Genomic DNA, 15,943 nt, shown 5'->3' on the forward strand with positions numbered 1-15,943 from the left:
GAGTTATGTATATATAAATATAGATGGATATGTATTTTGTAAAATTAATTAATTATTTATACACTGGTCTAAGAATAACTTTGAAACTTTTACTTATTTTAGGTATATAATTTGTTAAAAAATTACATAAATTATAATCTTAACGAAATATTATAGAGTCTTAGTTCAAATTTCAAAAATAAAATATTTTAATAATTTCAAGTCTCAAATATTGACATCCAAATATATTTAATGCTGTGGGTCATTTGAATTTAATAAAATTTGTTATTGGAAATTTGAATTTAAAATGTAAATATATATATTTCAAATGAGGGAATTTCAATTGGCATCATTTGAAATATCTATATTCAAATATAATCTTAAATAATTTTCAGATTCTTCTTTAAAATAATTCAAAGTATAAGGTCTTATAGGATATAAAAGAACCATTAGGAACATTTTTTAAAATATAAAAATTAAAAGAAGAAATTTTGGAAACTTAAAAAAGTTTCAAAACAGCTCATATATAAAGGAGTTTACTTAAAAACAATTGAAATATATGTCAATAATATGATCATGAAGATAAATATCTTTCAATTCCTATCATCATACTGATTTCCTTTGACTTTTCAAGGTTGATATATATTAGCGTGATTGAAATAACTTATATTAAATGAATTTTCGATTATTATTTGTCTTAATAAATTATACATAATAACATGATCATAATAATTACATGCCACCACCTACATCTATATCTAGTGGTGGCATGTAATTAAATTCAAACAAAAGTATTTGTAATTCTTACTGATAGTAAGATCTATTTCTTTGTTCTAATAACAAAGAAAATATTCAAAAAAAACAAATAGCATGCATGTTCAATGATGCTACAGAAATAAAATAAAATAAAAAGTTAATATAAAATTTACTAAAGTTATTTAATTTTGTTTTATTCGCTCATGAAAAATAATAAAACTAAAAATAGTAACTTAATTCTGACTACATAATTGATGCTTAAAGAACATATTTTTAAAAAAAAAATAAAAAAACTTACTACAAATAATTAAATAATTAGGTTAATTATATATAAATAAAAATTTTACTAAATATTAAAAGAAATATATTCCATATAATTATTTATTTCATAAATAAATCATAACATAAACTACTACATTTGAAATCATATATTTATTATATCATCCAAACAATTAACTATACATATAAGAATTTCAAAAAAAGAATTTGAAATGTGATTATTTTCAATTATAAATTTTAAAAATAATATTATTTAAAATTCACCTACGCATCGGAAAGTTTATATCATTGCTTTTAAAATGACATTTTCATTGCTATTGCAGCAGGAAATGATTTCCGCAGTAAGTCGGCCGACGATTCGGGCCTGGGCCTGGGCCTGGCTAAGCTCAACTGGTACTGAGGTGGGTAGCGGATGCCAATCTAAAGTGCCCGACCCGTTTCAGCGAATTTCTTCTTCGGGCGGACCATGAGCCAACATTAAGCAAAGGCCCAAGTTCTTAAATATAGCCCTCGCTGTTTCCTTCTCAACCAAACAAAATGAAAGGAATTTTTTTTATTTTTATATTTTTTAGTTTGGAAACTTAATTTTATTTTTAAATAATATTTTTACATAAAATGGTGAATAGGTTCAAAAAATAAAATTGCTAAAATACAAAATCAGAAAAATCTATTTTTATTTTTTAAATTTATACCGATTTATTACAAAGTATTTTAGGATATTTTCCAATATTTTCTTTCCAAAGAAGAAAGGCTTTTCCCTTTTTTTTATCTTGTCACAATTGCAAATGGAAAAAAAGTAATATTAATTAATAATAAAATAAATAGTAAAAATGGATGTTAAATTTAATAAAAAGTTCTATATAAATATGTAAGATTCATCAAAATTGATAATAAATAATTCATTGTATTTTGGTAGTCTTATGATTTTAAAATTCAACAGTAATCAATAATATTATAATACTAAAAATATAATAACATTATTATTAAAAGGGTGAAATATTAATAAATAGTAAAATAATTGACTAATGATGAATGATAGCATACTGATAACAACAATATGAGTATTATAAAATGTCGACGTTTAGAATTAGCCGACCGTAACTCATAAACTCGCAATAAGAAAATGAGCCCAAATGTAAAGAGGAAAGACTAAGCAGAAGCAAAAATAGATAAATTTTACGTGATTCAGTCGGAACGATGTCTACTCCACGACTGTGTTCTGGTTATTTCGGCAGAGTAAGAGTATGTCATTTTTGTTGTTCTCTTCTTTACAATGGTATTTTTTACCCTTATTTATAGTGAAGAATGTTTACAATTGCATAAAATACAAAAGTATAAAGATGACATTATAGAGGATAAGATCTCCTTATCAATTCTATAAAATTGGGAGTAAGCTCTGTATTACCAAGAATTTGGTTTGCATCAGATAAAGTAGGTGGGTCTCTTCCCCTGATTAGTTAGCAGTAATGTTGTTATGCGAACTGGATAATTTGACCAGCAAGCTGAACGATTAGGCCAACGAATTAGAAGTATCACTAAGAGCTCGTTAGGTATATCGCTGAGAGCTCACTAGAAGTCTTGTTGGGAGCTTGTTGAGAGCTCGCTTGGTTCCACGATCTGAGCTCGGGTTTCAGTAATATGTGAACTTGTTCTGATGAGCTCGGCTTTGGACCTATTGGGCTTCAAACAATTGGTCCGGTCTGTTGGGTCATGCCCAGCTCATAAGAAGTCATGAAGGAAATATCCATAACATAAAATTTCTAAAAATCATAAAACTTTATTGTTAAAAAGGACAAAATTTTATTAAATAGTAAAATTAACCAATAATACATAGTAAAAATATTCAAAATAACGATATGAGTATTTTTGAGATTTCAAAAACTATAGAAAAGATTTAAAATTATAATTAAAATAATTAATAATTATTATTAAAAATGTAATTTAATAATATCATGAATATTATACTATTAATATCGATCTTATAATACTGTAAATTTAATTTTAATCATAATTGAGGATACTCAAGAATTGACATACAAGGCAGGCTTTGCTTAGCGTCGTCCCACAAGAGAGGCTTCACTCAATCTCAACCCATAGGATTAGTTTTGCTCAACATCGACTCACTTGACAAGTCTTGTTCGATCTCGATACCCCGCAAGAGACTTTCTATAGCCCAAGCGGATAAGCTTTTTGGACTTACAAGCAAACCAATTAAGCTTGGGATTTGAAGTCATGCAATCTAGTAGTTAATCCGAATTATGATAAACTCATGATAAACCTTCTCTTAAATGTTAAGGAGGAAGTTTGCAAGGGTGATCTTAATCTTTCCAAGTTCTTCTAAGGTAACAAAACATAGACACTATCACACAAAAAAGCTTAATTCCAAGCTAAGGATTATCTTTACATTGTTATAAAAGAGGAAAATCTCTCTTCTAGGATAAGTATTCTCAATATCTAGCTTAAGCTACATTTAGCTCCTTAAGTGGCTTTTTATTACTCCACACTTAACTTAAGCATTGGAGTGATTTCTCAGCCAACCCTAAGCTGAAGACCTTTTTTATTTAGCTCATTTGTTATAAGTCAAGAGAATCATCAAAGCATCCTCTTTAGTAAGCACCTTGCCATTGCTAGTGGCATCAACTTTGAGCTTCCAAGTCATCTCATCCCCGAGGGCAACCTCGACTCTAGAATTGTCATCGCTCTTAGTCTTGAATAAGCAACCCCTACTTGCTTGCAACCCTGAGCCTAGCTAGCATTAAGGTGCCAAAGCTAGGCAAGGGGTCGGGTTGGAAAGGGTCAAGACTTGAATGGTGCCCTCATCAACTTCCCTTTGAATTCTTGCAACGAGGTTATTGATCACTAATTCATTCTCCAAGTCTTCCAAAGCCATAACATATTGCTCTACTACTGCCCAAGCCTTTAAAGCCATCCACATGGCAACTCCAAGTTCCTCAACTTCTTTCTCATTGGAATTGGAAACCATATCTCTAAGGCACTTTCACCAACCAAGCCTCAATGGTTTTTTTATAATCCCCTATAATAACAAAGTTATGGGGGTCAGCTTTAACAACTTGATTCCTTTTTTACCTTTTTGAAGAACTCTTCAAAGGACTAGCCTTTGACAACTTCTTACAGTTGGCCTTTCCTCTAGTGACAACATCAACAGGTTTTTTCTAACCTTTTCTTCGTACAAGCCCAGGCAAAGTAGGACCCTTTAAATTTGGGAAGTTAAGGATCTCTCCAGAAATATTCGTTACTAGGATAACCTTTACAAAATATTTTTCCCAAAAAGGATTCCAAAATAACAAAAGGTTAAGGAGTGTAGTAGAAAAACACAATTGTTAACGGAGAAAATACTTATAGCGTCACTCCCAAGAGTCTATAGTACACAATTCTTAAAGTACTTGAATAAGCTCCGAGCACTAAAAAAGCTTGTCACCTCTTTGTGAACCTCTTTATCTAAGGGAACTTTGTGCTTCTGTGGAATATTCCATGTGTTGTGCATGAATCATTCCTCGTTTGATGGATCGTTGACTTTGGGGTGAACAAAGACGAATATATAAGTCCTTATAGTCATTTGAATACTTCAAAACCTCATTTAGAATCAATACCTCTACTTTGTGCCTAATATGCCTCAGATAGCGACACATTTTCTAGGAAGAGTAAATCCAATCCCCCTGATTCTCTAATTACGCTAAACAATAATTGGAAGAGTTGAGGCCTGGCTTCAACTCTAGCTACTAAGTAAACTATTAGGAGCGCCATAAGGTACCTTCAGGCATAAGGATAAAATTGAGCATGCGACATCCCTAGGTAATGCAAGAAGTCCCAAATACAATGATAAAGAGGTAGATGGAAGCCTAAATCAAAGGCATGGATAGGGAAATGAACGTTTTCAAAAACCAGATGGCAAAGCCAAAAAGGTGGGTGTTGAACTCAACCACCTAAGTGTTAAGGATCTCGTACTTCTTAAGAAATTCTTGTTGTTGCTCTAATGTACATGTCATCCACTTCGTCTTGATATCTTCGGTTGGATGCTATTCCTAGGCAACCAACTCTAACTTTTTAGCATTCAAGTCACTAGATGAGGCCATTACGATGAATTGGGAAGATAGAAGTAGAGTGTTGAAGGTGTGAAAGCGGAAGGAAGATGTAGAAAATAAAAAGACTATTGTGGATATATAAATGGTTGTTGTAGATGAAAATGAAATAGGAAAAGAAGATTTGAGATAGCACGAGAGATATAGATGAGAATAGGAAACTAGTAATACAAATTCCTAAGGGAGAGCCGACTAATCATAGGCATGATTCTCTTCAAAAAGTGAACTATGACATGTCGACTCAAACATAGTAGACATGACATTACCAAGTGGTTATGTGTTTACCATGCTCTAGGATGGTGCACAAGCTCTAGATTGGTAGACAGTTGCATATGCCATCGAGGTCATTAATGGTGTGACAGCTTATGAGTGCTTTAACCTAATTTTCAAGATTTTGAATTGAAAATTTGATGCAGTCACCAATTAAGACCCGACCCAAGACCAACCAGACCAAATCAGAACAGTAGTATTGAAACAATAGCAAACAATATTTTAATAGTACTTTATATGTTTTAGAATTCTACTTCATGTTTGATTAAGGTTTTATTTTTATTAGTATTCTAGTTGACTACTTTTACTTAGAATTTATTTCTATTAGGATTATAGTTGAATTTTATTTATAAATATTAGATGGATTTGGATTAGCCAAACACTATATAAATATGCCTAGAATCTAGAGTTTATAATAAATTTTTTTAATATAAAATTCAGCTACCTATTGGATTTTCTTAACAAAACAGTATTATTTTTGCGTCTTCTTGAAAACCAAGCTTCGATCATTGAAGTTTGTTCTTTCAAATGTTTACTTTGATATGTTTTTTTCACACACACGCTACACACTGCTTCAAAATTTCAAACCAAACTTCAAACGAAATTCAAAGACCAACTATGGCCTTAGCATTCAAAGGCCAACTTTTTGATATTCAAAGATGAACCCATTACTTCTACTTCCTCATTTTAATTACATTAAATAAAGAAAATATGAGACTTTTAATGACACCCAAGAATTGGTCTACAAGGTAAGCTTCAATTGGCCTTAGCTCATAGGTCAAGCCTCACTCAACCTCACCTCATAGGACATATATACCTCACTTAGCCTTGGCTTATAAGGTATGCCTAGTTCAACCTCAATACTCTATAAAAGGCCTTTTATGGCATGAGAGCTTTATGGACTTGCAAGCAAGACAATCTAGATTGAGATTAAAAGTCTTGTAATCTAACAAATAATCCAAATTGTGATGAACTTAGAATAGACCTTACCTCGTGAATCTTAGGGAGATGTTCTACAAGGGTGATCTTAATCTCTCCAAGTTCTTTTAGGATAACAATTCCTAGATGTTGTTGACAAGAAAACATAATCCTAAGTTAAGGATTATCTCCATATGATTATAAAAGAGGAGAATCTCTTATTAGGAGTAAGCATTTTTAATATCAATTTTAAGTTACATCTACCTCCTTAGCTTCTTCTTTTCTACTCCAACTTACTTAAATATTGAAATAACTTTTCGGGCTAGCCCTAAGTCAGTCACACTATTACACTATTTCTCTTTTGCAATTTACAAGTACCCGTTAATTAAGCCAATTTGAGAATTTTTTTTTTCCATCTAGTATATTTTCTTTATGTAAATATATTGGTGATAAAATTTATGCATCTTTAATAATATTATAGATATCATAAATATTGTATTGTTATTATTAAATTTTTTCATAAAAATAATTAATATATAACTAAAATATTATAATCAAGATATTATATTATATAAAAATTGAACATATATATATCTTATACAACCATCTTGAAACTTTTAATTTTTTTATGATAAGAAACTATTCTTAGTATTTCACAGTAGAACATGTTTTTTGAATATTATATACGAGAAAAATACTAAGAATGAAATTAAAAATATTTTATTTAACTAAACGCCAACCTAGTTTTCTTGTCACTTGGATTAGTTTTCCATTAGACCCAATGGCAGACTAATTATAACCATATATTTATTTTATCAACAAATGTAGAAACAATGCATCTCCGCTTCCCTCATGCCAACCATGTTGCTTATACAATGAATTTCTTTTTTTCAACAGGTACAGTTATTTGTATACTAAATTTTGATATTTATAAACTATTAAATATTTTTTAAAAAATTATAAATATTTTTACTATCAATTATAGTTTATGTTTCTAGTCATATTTGTAACATTACCATATTCCAAATTCCCCAATATTTAGTATCAAAGTTTCAATGATGGTAAAAGGTGAGCTTTTCCCTTCTTCCTTTTCTTTGTTAATTACCCAGTTTATTTTTTCTTAAATAGAGACAGAATAAGTTATTCTATGATGCTGACAAAATAAACTTTCATGGTTTATGAAAGCTATAAGTTATTCATTTATTATTCATGCTTTTAAATAGTTATGAAATAGTGGGGAAATTGTAAAGAATACTTTTGAACTTTGGCAAAATTATAAGAATTACTCTTGATATTTTAGAAATAATAATAATAATCTTTTTCGTGTTAAATAAAGAGATAAAATGACTATTTACTTTTTATTTTTATTCTCTAATTAAAAAAATAAAAAATAAAATGATGAACCCACTAAGTTTATTGTTAACATTGGTGATTAACCTAGTGAAATCCGTATCGCTTGTGATGAACTCATCTAGATTTATTGTAGTCATCAAATGCAGTTTGGGTTCAATTTAAAGGGTTATGTTATGTTGTCCCACATCATCCTACCATGATCTGAGATGAATCTTGTATCTAGGTTCGAATCAAACCCTCTACATTCAAACTTATTCTAAAATCTCTATGAATATATGAAAACTTACCTTCAATAAGAGAGCAATGTGGGGAGGGTCAATCATATTTTTGCTTACGCGTAAGTCAAAACGAATTGTTATTAATAATTGATAGATGACTGCAATTTCCTTTCTAATACAAGATCATACAGATAACGTCTATATTCGTTTTCATCTCAGCTTCGTCTTCATATTCCGTCTTTGTTTTTGTCTTTTGGTCACAAAGGCGCGTTCCTTCAGTGCTTAGCAGCTTAGGGGAGAAAAAGCGGAAGGAAGACTGAACGAATGAACCTATAAGGAAAGGATAAGGAATGGCCGCACCGGACGCGGCCATTTTGCGGCACATGGTCTTTCATTTTGCGGCTCTCCGAGGTATTGCCGCACGCGGTCCGTTGGCGGCTTAGAGATAGAGGGCTTGGAAAATTGCGTAGTATTAATTATTCTTGTCAACATCAACATCACATAAACTTGGTTTCAATCGGCTTAATGATGGTTATTTGGCCTAATAATATATACATGTCTGATGAGCTCCTTTCAGAATTCCAAATCAAAACCTTATCTTACACATTCGTGGGCTCCATCATGTCTCCTCCATAGATTGTTGGCCCCAGTGGAGAGACCCACAAATTAATTATATATAGTTGTTGTATCAAAAATTTAATTTTTCTTTATTTTTTTAGTATTCCTGTAGAGGCATCAGTTTGTTAGAATATTGTTCATCAAATTTAATGAAGAAATAAATTTTATATCATATATATTGTCTATAAATAAGTATTATCCTAGTGAAGTTAGAGACAGACAGAGTGAGTATCACAATTAGATAAACAAAGTCTCTAGGATATATATGAGTTAGAGAGTATCACGAGAGTTTTTCGATTTTATTTGTGCAAAAGTTTTATTTTAATTGAGTTTAATGAATTTTTTCATTATTATAGGATTATGGATATAGATATTAACGTCACATCACATTACCAATTGTGTCGCTTTACCTTAGATTTTTTTGTAAGTATGTAATCTAATCCTATCGTTTTTGACAAAATACAACAATGAATTTATAGTGCGAGGAAGATGATCTTGACAATCCTGGGCAATGACAATCAAGTGACTTAACAACAATGATCACGAGATCTAGAGGTCTTGTTGCAAGGATCAAGAGACCTGAAGGTCTAAGTGCAAATGATCAAGTGCCTTGCTGATGAACGGATAGCTTGCTAATGATCGAGTGTCCCCTGATGACCGAATGCCCTATTGAGACAAACAAATGGTTAAGGGCGCGGGAGGATGTCCTTGCACAAACCTTTTGATGCTTAAGTTAGTTTTTGGGTACTTGAGCGCAAAAACTAGAGTTAAAGTGGCCAAGTGAGTATACTTGAGAGAGGAGGAGGTCCTCCTATATATAGAGGGAAAAGGGGACAGGTGGCGACCATTCCACGTTTTTAGGATAAAATATTATTAACATATTCCCAACATACTTTGGGCAATTTTGGCATATTCTATAAAATCTTGAAATATTCCTATGGGTCCTCAGGAGGGTCTTGGAAAGAGGCTTCCGGGTTCAGTTCAAAGAATGCCTCAAGAGGGTCTTTTGGCTACAAAAGAGCTTCTCGGGGTGACGGATGGCGCAGTCGAACTTTGTAAGTGATGCAATCATGGAGATGGACAGATGGGCATGTTTCTACTCGGTCATGGCCGAGTTTCCCTTGCTTTGGTGAGACATGACCGAGTAGGCACTCGGTCATGGCTGAGTTGATCTTTTTCTTTGACTTTCTCTTTGCTTAATTAGCTTTGTTTTTGCTAGTTGCTCTTCAATAGGGGACCGTCTTCTTCTTGACTGAGTGGGCACTCGTCATGACCGAGGGGGGAAGGGCCGCTTGGTCATTGTTTTGTTTTCCCCTTGCTTGGTTCCTTACTTGATTTGATCAATCATTGCTTTGTTTTGGGGTTGTTGTTCTTCACCATTGGACCAATAGAGAGTCCTCATTGCTATGAGTTTTCCATGACCAAGTGCGTACTCAGTCATGGCTTGATTTTTGATGTTGCTTTATCTCTTCTTAGTTGATTTTTCCTTGCATTATTAATTTTGGTCCATTTATATATGTGTGTTTGCCCCAAGTGTCCCTTTAGAGATTTGATTCAAACCTGTCACTTATATCTGCTCTATATCCAAATTGCTTGTTGTTTTGTAGGGCATATCACCTACCAAATAGTGTATTAGAGTGGTCTCAACACAATTCATTATTGTTTCTTGGGAAATTCCTCCTTCATGATCATGGGTGTCTTTTAGAATTCCTAGTTCCTAATGTTTAGTAGGTGATATCAAGTCTATTGGGTTTTGAAGAATATCCTTTGGATTGTATTTGGAGTGTACATGTGCTTTTGCGTCAAGCTCTGGCCTTGGTACTTTCTATCCGTCGTAATAATTCAAAAATAGGAAAGTATAAAGTAGTTATTGTGGAGACCATTGAATTTTGGAGGTCGAATTGCTCTACCCTTTTCACCAAGAAAATTTTTTAAGAGAGTCAAAAATCATTCTTAAAGATAATGTCTAACACATACTTGCGCCTTGGTCCATATCAATGTACACTCATTAATTTGCTTTAATTTTGTTTCATAACACGCTAAAGGGAAACAAAATTGGGTAAATGGAGGAATTAAAATTTACCTATTATATGACAGTTGTGTCTGTCCCATATATTCTTTCAAATTGTCTAATGCTCAAACATAAAAAGAAAAAGAAAAGAAAAGAAAAGAAAAGGGAGAAAAGAAAAGGTTTGGTTAATTTGGGTAGTGATGATTATATCTTCTATCTATGGATCCTTGGATGGTGTTATGCAGTTGATGAATAACTCATAAGTGGGTCATTTAGGTACACAATTAATTAAAGAAAATTATTATTAAAGAGAAACATTGTGTTGGGTTAGTGCGAGAACTTCATTAACTAATCTAATTTATATATGATATTATATGTAGTTATCATATTGTATACACATGGTTGCTAGTGCTTCTAAACTTTTAGGTAATTGGTCCGGAGCATAATCATAACAACTCCATCCATGCACTTAAATCTCATCACTTTGAGCCACCATTTAGCAATCTGCCTGGCAGTGAAAAGGGAATAGTTGAATGATTGTTAACAACTAAATATGTTCCTAAATTTAGTCGAACAGCTGTTAGGCTATATCAGTTACTTCATATTGCTGTTTGTATCATGAGAAAGAAGAAAAACCATGATATTTACATGCATACACGCATATTTATATATATTATAATGTAAAACAAGCACTTGTATTCATTGCAAGCTATATATATATAAATAACAGCTTAGCTTTTTCCCTGTTTCAGGAATATTATATATTTTGCTTTGTTTTGTTGAGTAATTGGGAATATTCTAAGTACTGTTGATTATATTGTCCACATATGACTCGTTCAATGCTTTGGGCCCATGTTTATTGTTTAATTTGTTTTTTTAATTTGGATCTTTTCCTCTCAACGAAAAAAAAAACAAAAAAAATTGTATCTTTTCCCACTATCTTTCCTTGGAAAGTCTTTAGTGCTTCAATTTTTAATTGGGAATCAGTTTTAATGTGTCTGAGTTTAGAAGTACAGGATGAAGGCATAATTTATAAAGACAAAGTTTGAATCTAAAATTTTATATATGATACCCGGATTAAAGTATGAGTTTACATTCCATTGGTTTCTGCTGGAATTTTGTGACTCTAAAAGGTGTTAAACTGGAACCAATAAAAATGCCATAAGTGGCCTTTATCAAACACAAACATATTTTGCCTTTTTCATTGGTGAGCCAATGGAAAAGTTGCGCTGCTTAACTTTTCTTCACCATTGATTGAAATACATATGGCTGGTACACTCCTCTCCCTGGTGAGGTTGTCTGTTACATTGATGAAAAAGTGAAAACATTGTCGATGTGTTTGATTTTTCTTTCATAAATTCTCTTAATTACAGTAAAAAAAAATGAGGAATTTTTTTGCACAAATTTTGTGATGCAATATTATAATAGCGCAACAATTAGATAGAGGATCCTCTCTTTTCTCTATTAGAAACACGAGAGAAAGAGGATTCCTTCCTTGCCGCCTGAGCACCGATTAACCGACTACTATATATCAATAACCGTTCTCCTTCCTCTTACTCATCGTTAACCCCTAATGGATTGTTGATGGCCTCTCTTGTTCCCATAGTTCTTCCTCATCATTCGTGATGGGATTTGGGAAAGGACCCATGGAACATGGACTTTTTGAACCCTACTTTTTGGAATATTTTGCATCGATTGCACCTGGTGAGGTGGTTTTTGCGCTTTTCCCTAAGTCTCTCCCTCAAGAGAGTAGCTTGTTATCCAACGCATATGCATCTCTTCTGCCCCCTTTGGTTCTTTAGTGGCTATGAGTGGTTGGGGCATTGGCTTTGCTTTTTGGAAGCTAAATGCTCTACTTTGCAAAAGCAATGTTGTCTTGTTGTAGTGGCTTGTTCTTGGATTCTTTTGTTGGTTCTTCCTCGTAGTGCCGACATCGCTAAACATGATCCCCTCACTCTTCGTCTATCATGGTCCTTTTGGGCCATTGTTAAGCTAACTTCATTAGTCCCCATGCGAGAAGTGTGGTCCTTGCTTCTCCTCACCATTCTCAGCTTGACCCAAAGGCTTCTGATCAAAGACAATGCTCATGTACCTCCTATTGGCAATTCAGCATGACATTGGCTTCCTTGAACCCTAGACAATGCTCACCTCTTGTTGTTATCACAGTTGTTGACAAATGGATCCTGGTGAAGCACGAACATGGAATCCCCCTTCCATGCAGGTTATGACCCATTTCGAGAATTTCCATCCCCCTCACAAAGCCTTATAAGCTAACTAGATTAGTCTTTTTTCCTAGTCTTAGGATTGTGCCTTGGATATGCTTCCCCTTGATTAGGCCTTGGTTTGCTAGTTGATTGTGCTAATTTTTTTTTTTTTTTTGGCTAAGTAAAATTATATGAAAGAGAGCAGCTAACCAGGGGCTTTACAAGAAAATGATTGTGCTAGAACTTCTTCTTGTTGTTGGCACTCTGAGGCTTTCTGGAGTTTGCTTTTGTTGTGGCGATTCACACTTACAATGTTCAGTAAAAATAAGAAAAACAAAAACGAAAAAAAAAAAACAACTAAATCTAGAGTCGTAGAAGAGCATCAATTTGTTGAACAATCATGCATCATGTTTATCTTTTATAAGCAATTTTTGAGCTCAAGAGTGGGAGTCCCACCCAAATTTACTTCTTCTTAGCAATCAAATGTAAAACCAATGGCTAACGGTTGCTAAGCGATGATCAAGCCATTTTCTAATGTCTGTATAATTAATTGGATCCGCTGATTATCTAGCTAAAAACATTAGTTCCTTCATTGTTTGATTAATTTAAACCACACATGAGGTGAATGGATGGAGATTTTAAGTATTCTATTTGATGCTCCTGTCTCCTGATTTTGTAAAACCTGTTCTTTCCAGCATCTATCTATCTATCTATATATATTAGTGCTGAATGATAGACATCTATATATATAGCTTAGGTCCTGACATTAATGGATAGATTAAACTTAATTACGGCTAGCTAAGCCTGTAGAATTATCATTAGTCAATTAGTATTTACAGTTCTACTCATGAATAATGTACTTAATTATCTAGCATTTCATTTTCATTTATCTTACATGTGAAGCCCTGAAAATTCACTAATTCCACTTGATCAGGGCGACTTCTAAGAAATATGAAAATGATGCAAAAAGGCCTTAAACTGCTGAAATATATTTTCACCATAGATTATCTTTTCACAACTAAAATTCCAACTCTTATATAAAAAAATGAAAAATTAAGAGATTTGTGCGTGTTGTGTATTGATGATCACTATGTTCTAAGGGGTTGACAAATTAAATAAATTACCAGCTGAACTCATTTATGAAATAGAAATTCCTCCTGCTGAAACCAACTGGTTGGTTGCAGCAACCATAACCACCCACTGAGACATAAAGAGAACAGAGGAACGGAATCTGTAACCAATAAGTATCAAATATATATATATATATATATATTTATATCAATATATATATATATATATATTTATAACTTTTTAAGAAAACTTTTCACTACTAGGCCTTGGCCCTTGAGTGATGATCCACATATATAGATATTATAGACAGATAGATAGATAGAGATAGATATTTGGAAATTAAAGATAAATATAAAGCTCCAGCAGTAGTACTGTTGATGAGGTACTTGACGTTCTCATATATGCGCGGTTTTTTGGCTGCAGAAACGCAGTCCAACCAAGATCTCCAACACAAAGCTGGCTTACACCCCATCCCCAGCTCCTTGAAGCAAGCAGTTCAGAAACAACTGGTTTGCACTACCCAAATATTCCTTCTTCATTCAGTGCATGCAGATTTTGCCCTAACAATCCTTCCCCATATATTAATGGCTTCTCTCTTCTTCAACCTTCAGCATGTCTTCCACCACTTGTTCCATAACTTCCCTACCTTCATGCATCACCTAGTGTACAATTTTATGGCACATTCCAATAGCAGCGTTACTGGCAGTGGCAGTGGCAGCCGCAGCGGCGGCAGCCCTCCCGAGGCTCCCTCTGCCCGGGTGTCGGGCCGGCACCCGGTCTACCGGGGCGTAAGGCGGAGGAAGAGCAGCGGGAAATGGGTGTCGGAGATTCGGGAGCCGAGGTCGCCCAACCGGATTTGGCTGGGAACTTTTCCGACCCCGGAAATGGCGGCGGTGGCCTATGATGTGGCTGCACTGGCTCTTAGGGGCCAAGACGCCGAGCTGAACTTCCCCAACTCGGCTTCTTCCTTGCCGGTTCCGGCCTCGAACTCGCCACGCGACATTCAGGAGGCGGCCGCCAGTGCGGCCGCGGCTGCCGGGGCAGCGAGTGATGCTCTATTTTGGTCCTATAATCCGCTGCATGTTGAGAATAATCCTACAACACAAGAATTGAGTAATCTACCGGCAAGTGAAGAGTTCGTTGACGAGGATTTGCTGTTTGATATGCCCAATGTTCTTGTGAATATGGCAGAAGGGATGCTTCTTAGCCCGCCCCGCCTTGATGTTGCCGGTGATGACATCGCACCTGAAAATACAGCCGACCAAAACCTCTGGAAATTCCCATAAAAATCCACCAATTCAATTATATCCACTCAACAACATTATCTTCACTAGTTTCAACCAACCCAATAATCCATCCATCTATCTATCTATCTATCTATCTATCTATCTATCTATATATATATATATAAATCTATAAGGATCCGCTTTAAGTAATATGTCATAAGGGTCTCGCGTCAATGGCTAGAATGCCATAGGAAATGAGAGTCTGAGTGGTTTGTTTTTTCATTTACTGTAAAAAGATTTTCCTCTCACGTTCTGATTAATGTTATCGCACCAGTTTCTGGGTAATATCAAATTAACATTATACCCTTTTGATTATAGATGTTGAGATTATTAGGGCAATTGCATATGAAACAGAGGCTGAAACCCTAGGGTTAAACTCTTCTTGATGAGTCATATATATACATATATATAACCCATCTGGGTTTACTTTGAACTTTGGCAAATCAACCTAATATATATGAACGCTATCTTGATCTTGAAATGGTTCACTGTATCTATCAACTGCCACCAACTGACTTTTGCAACTGCCAACTACCATCTATCAATCACCAGCCGGAGATATCTGGAATTTACTCTCTCTCTCTCTCTCTCTCTCTCTCTCTCTCTCTATATATATATATATATATATATATATACACACACACGTATATGAGTATCATCAACAATATATATACGCACACGCACACACATGTATATGAACATCATCAACAATAAGTAGGAGGAAAATGAGAAGAGCATATATACAAAGCCAGATGGCCAGTCTAGAATTCAGGGCTAAGTAGAGTAGCCTTGGATTGGAGGTCTCGAATCATCAAAAGGACAAGCAAGCAAAACATTCATGGTTTGGTGAAGAAAAGCAAAGGCAAGTTGGGGAGTTTAG

General features: G+C 33.9%; 1 protein-coding gene across 1 annotated transcript; it reads left to right on the forward strand.

Annotated features, from left to right (window-relative positions):
* The first annotated feature begins 14,154 nt into the window (after positions 1-14,154).
* Positions 14,155-15,137, forward strand: LOC127788769 (ethylene-responsive transcription factor ERF024). Its single transcript, XM_052317374.1, has one exon. The coding sequence runs from the start codon at positions 14,155-14,157 to the stop codon at positions 15,061-15,063; it is 909 nt and encodes a 302-aa protein (XP_052173334.1). The 3' UTR covers positions 15,064-15,137.
* The last annotated feature ends 806 nt before the right edge of the window (positions 15,138-15,943 follow it).

The sequence above is a fragment of the Diospyros lotus genome, chromosome 13 (genome assembly GCF_014633365.1).
Source record: "Diospyros lotus cultivar Yz01 chromosome 13, ASM1463336v1, whole genome shotgun sequence".
In the NCBI taxonomy this organism is placed as follows: Eukaryota; Viridiplantae; Streptophyta; class Magnoliopsida; order Ericales; family Ebenaceae; genus Diospyros; species Diospyros lotus.

Coding starts and splice junctions, on each gene's coding strand:
- LOC127788769 (XM_052317374.1), top strand. CDS start 14,155: ATGAGGTACTTGACGTTCTCATATATGCGCGGTTTTTTGGCTGCAGAA.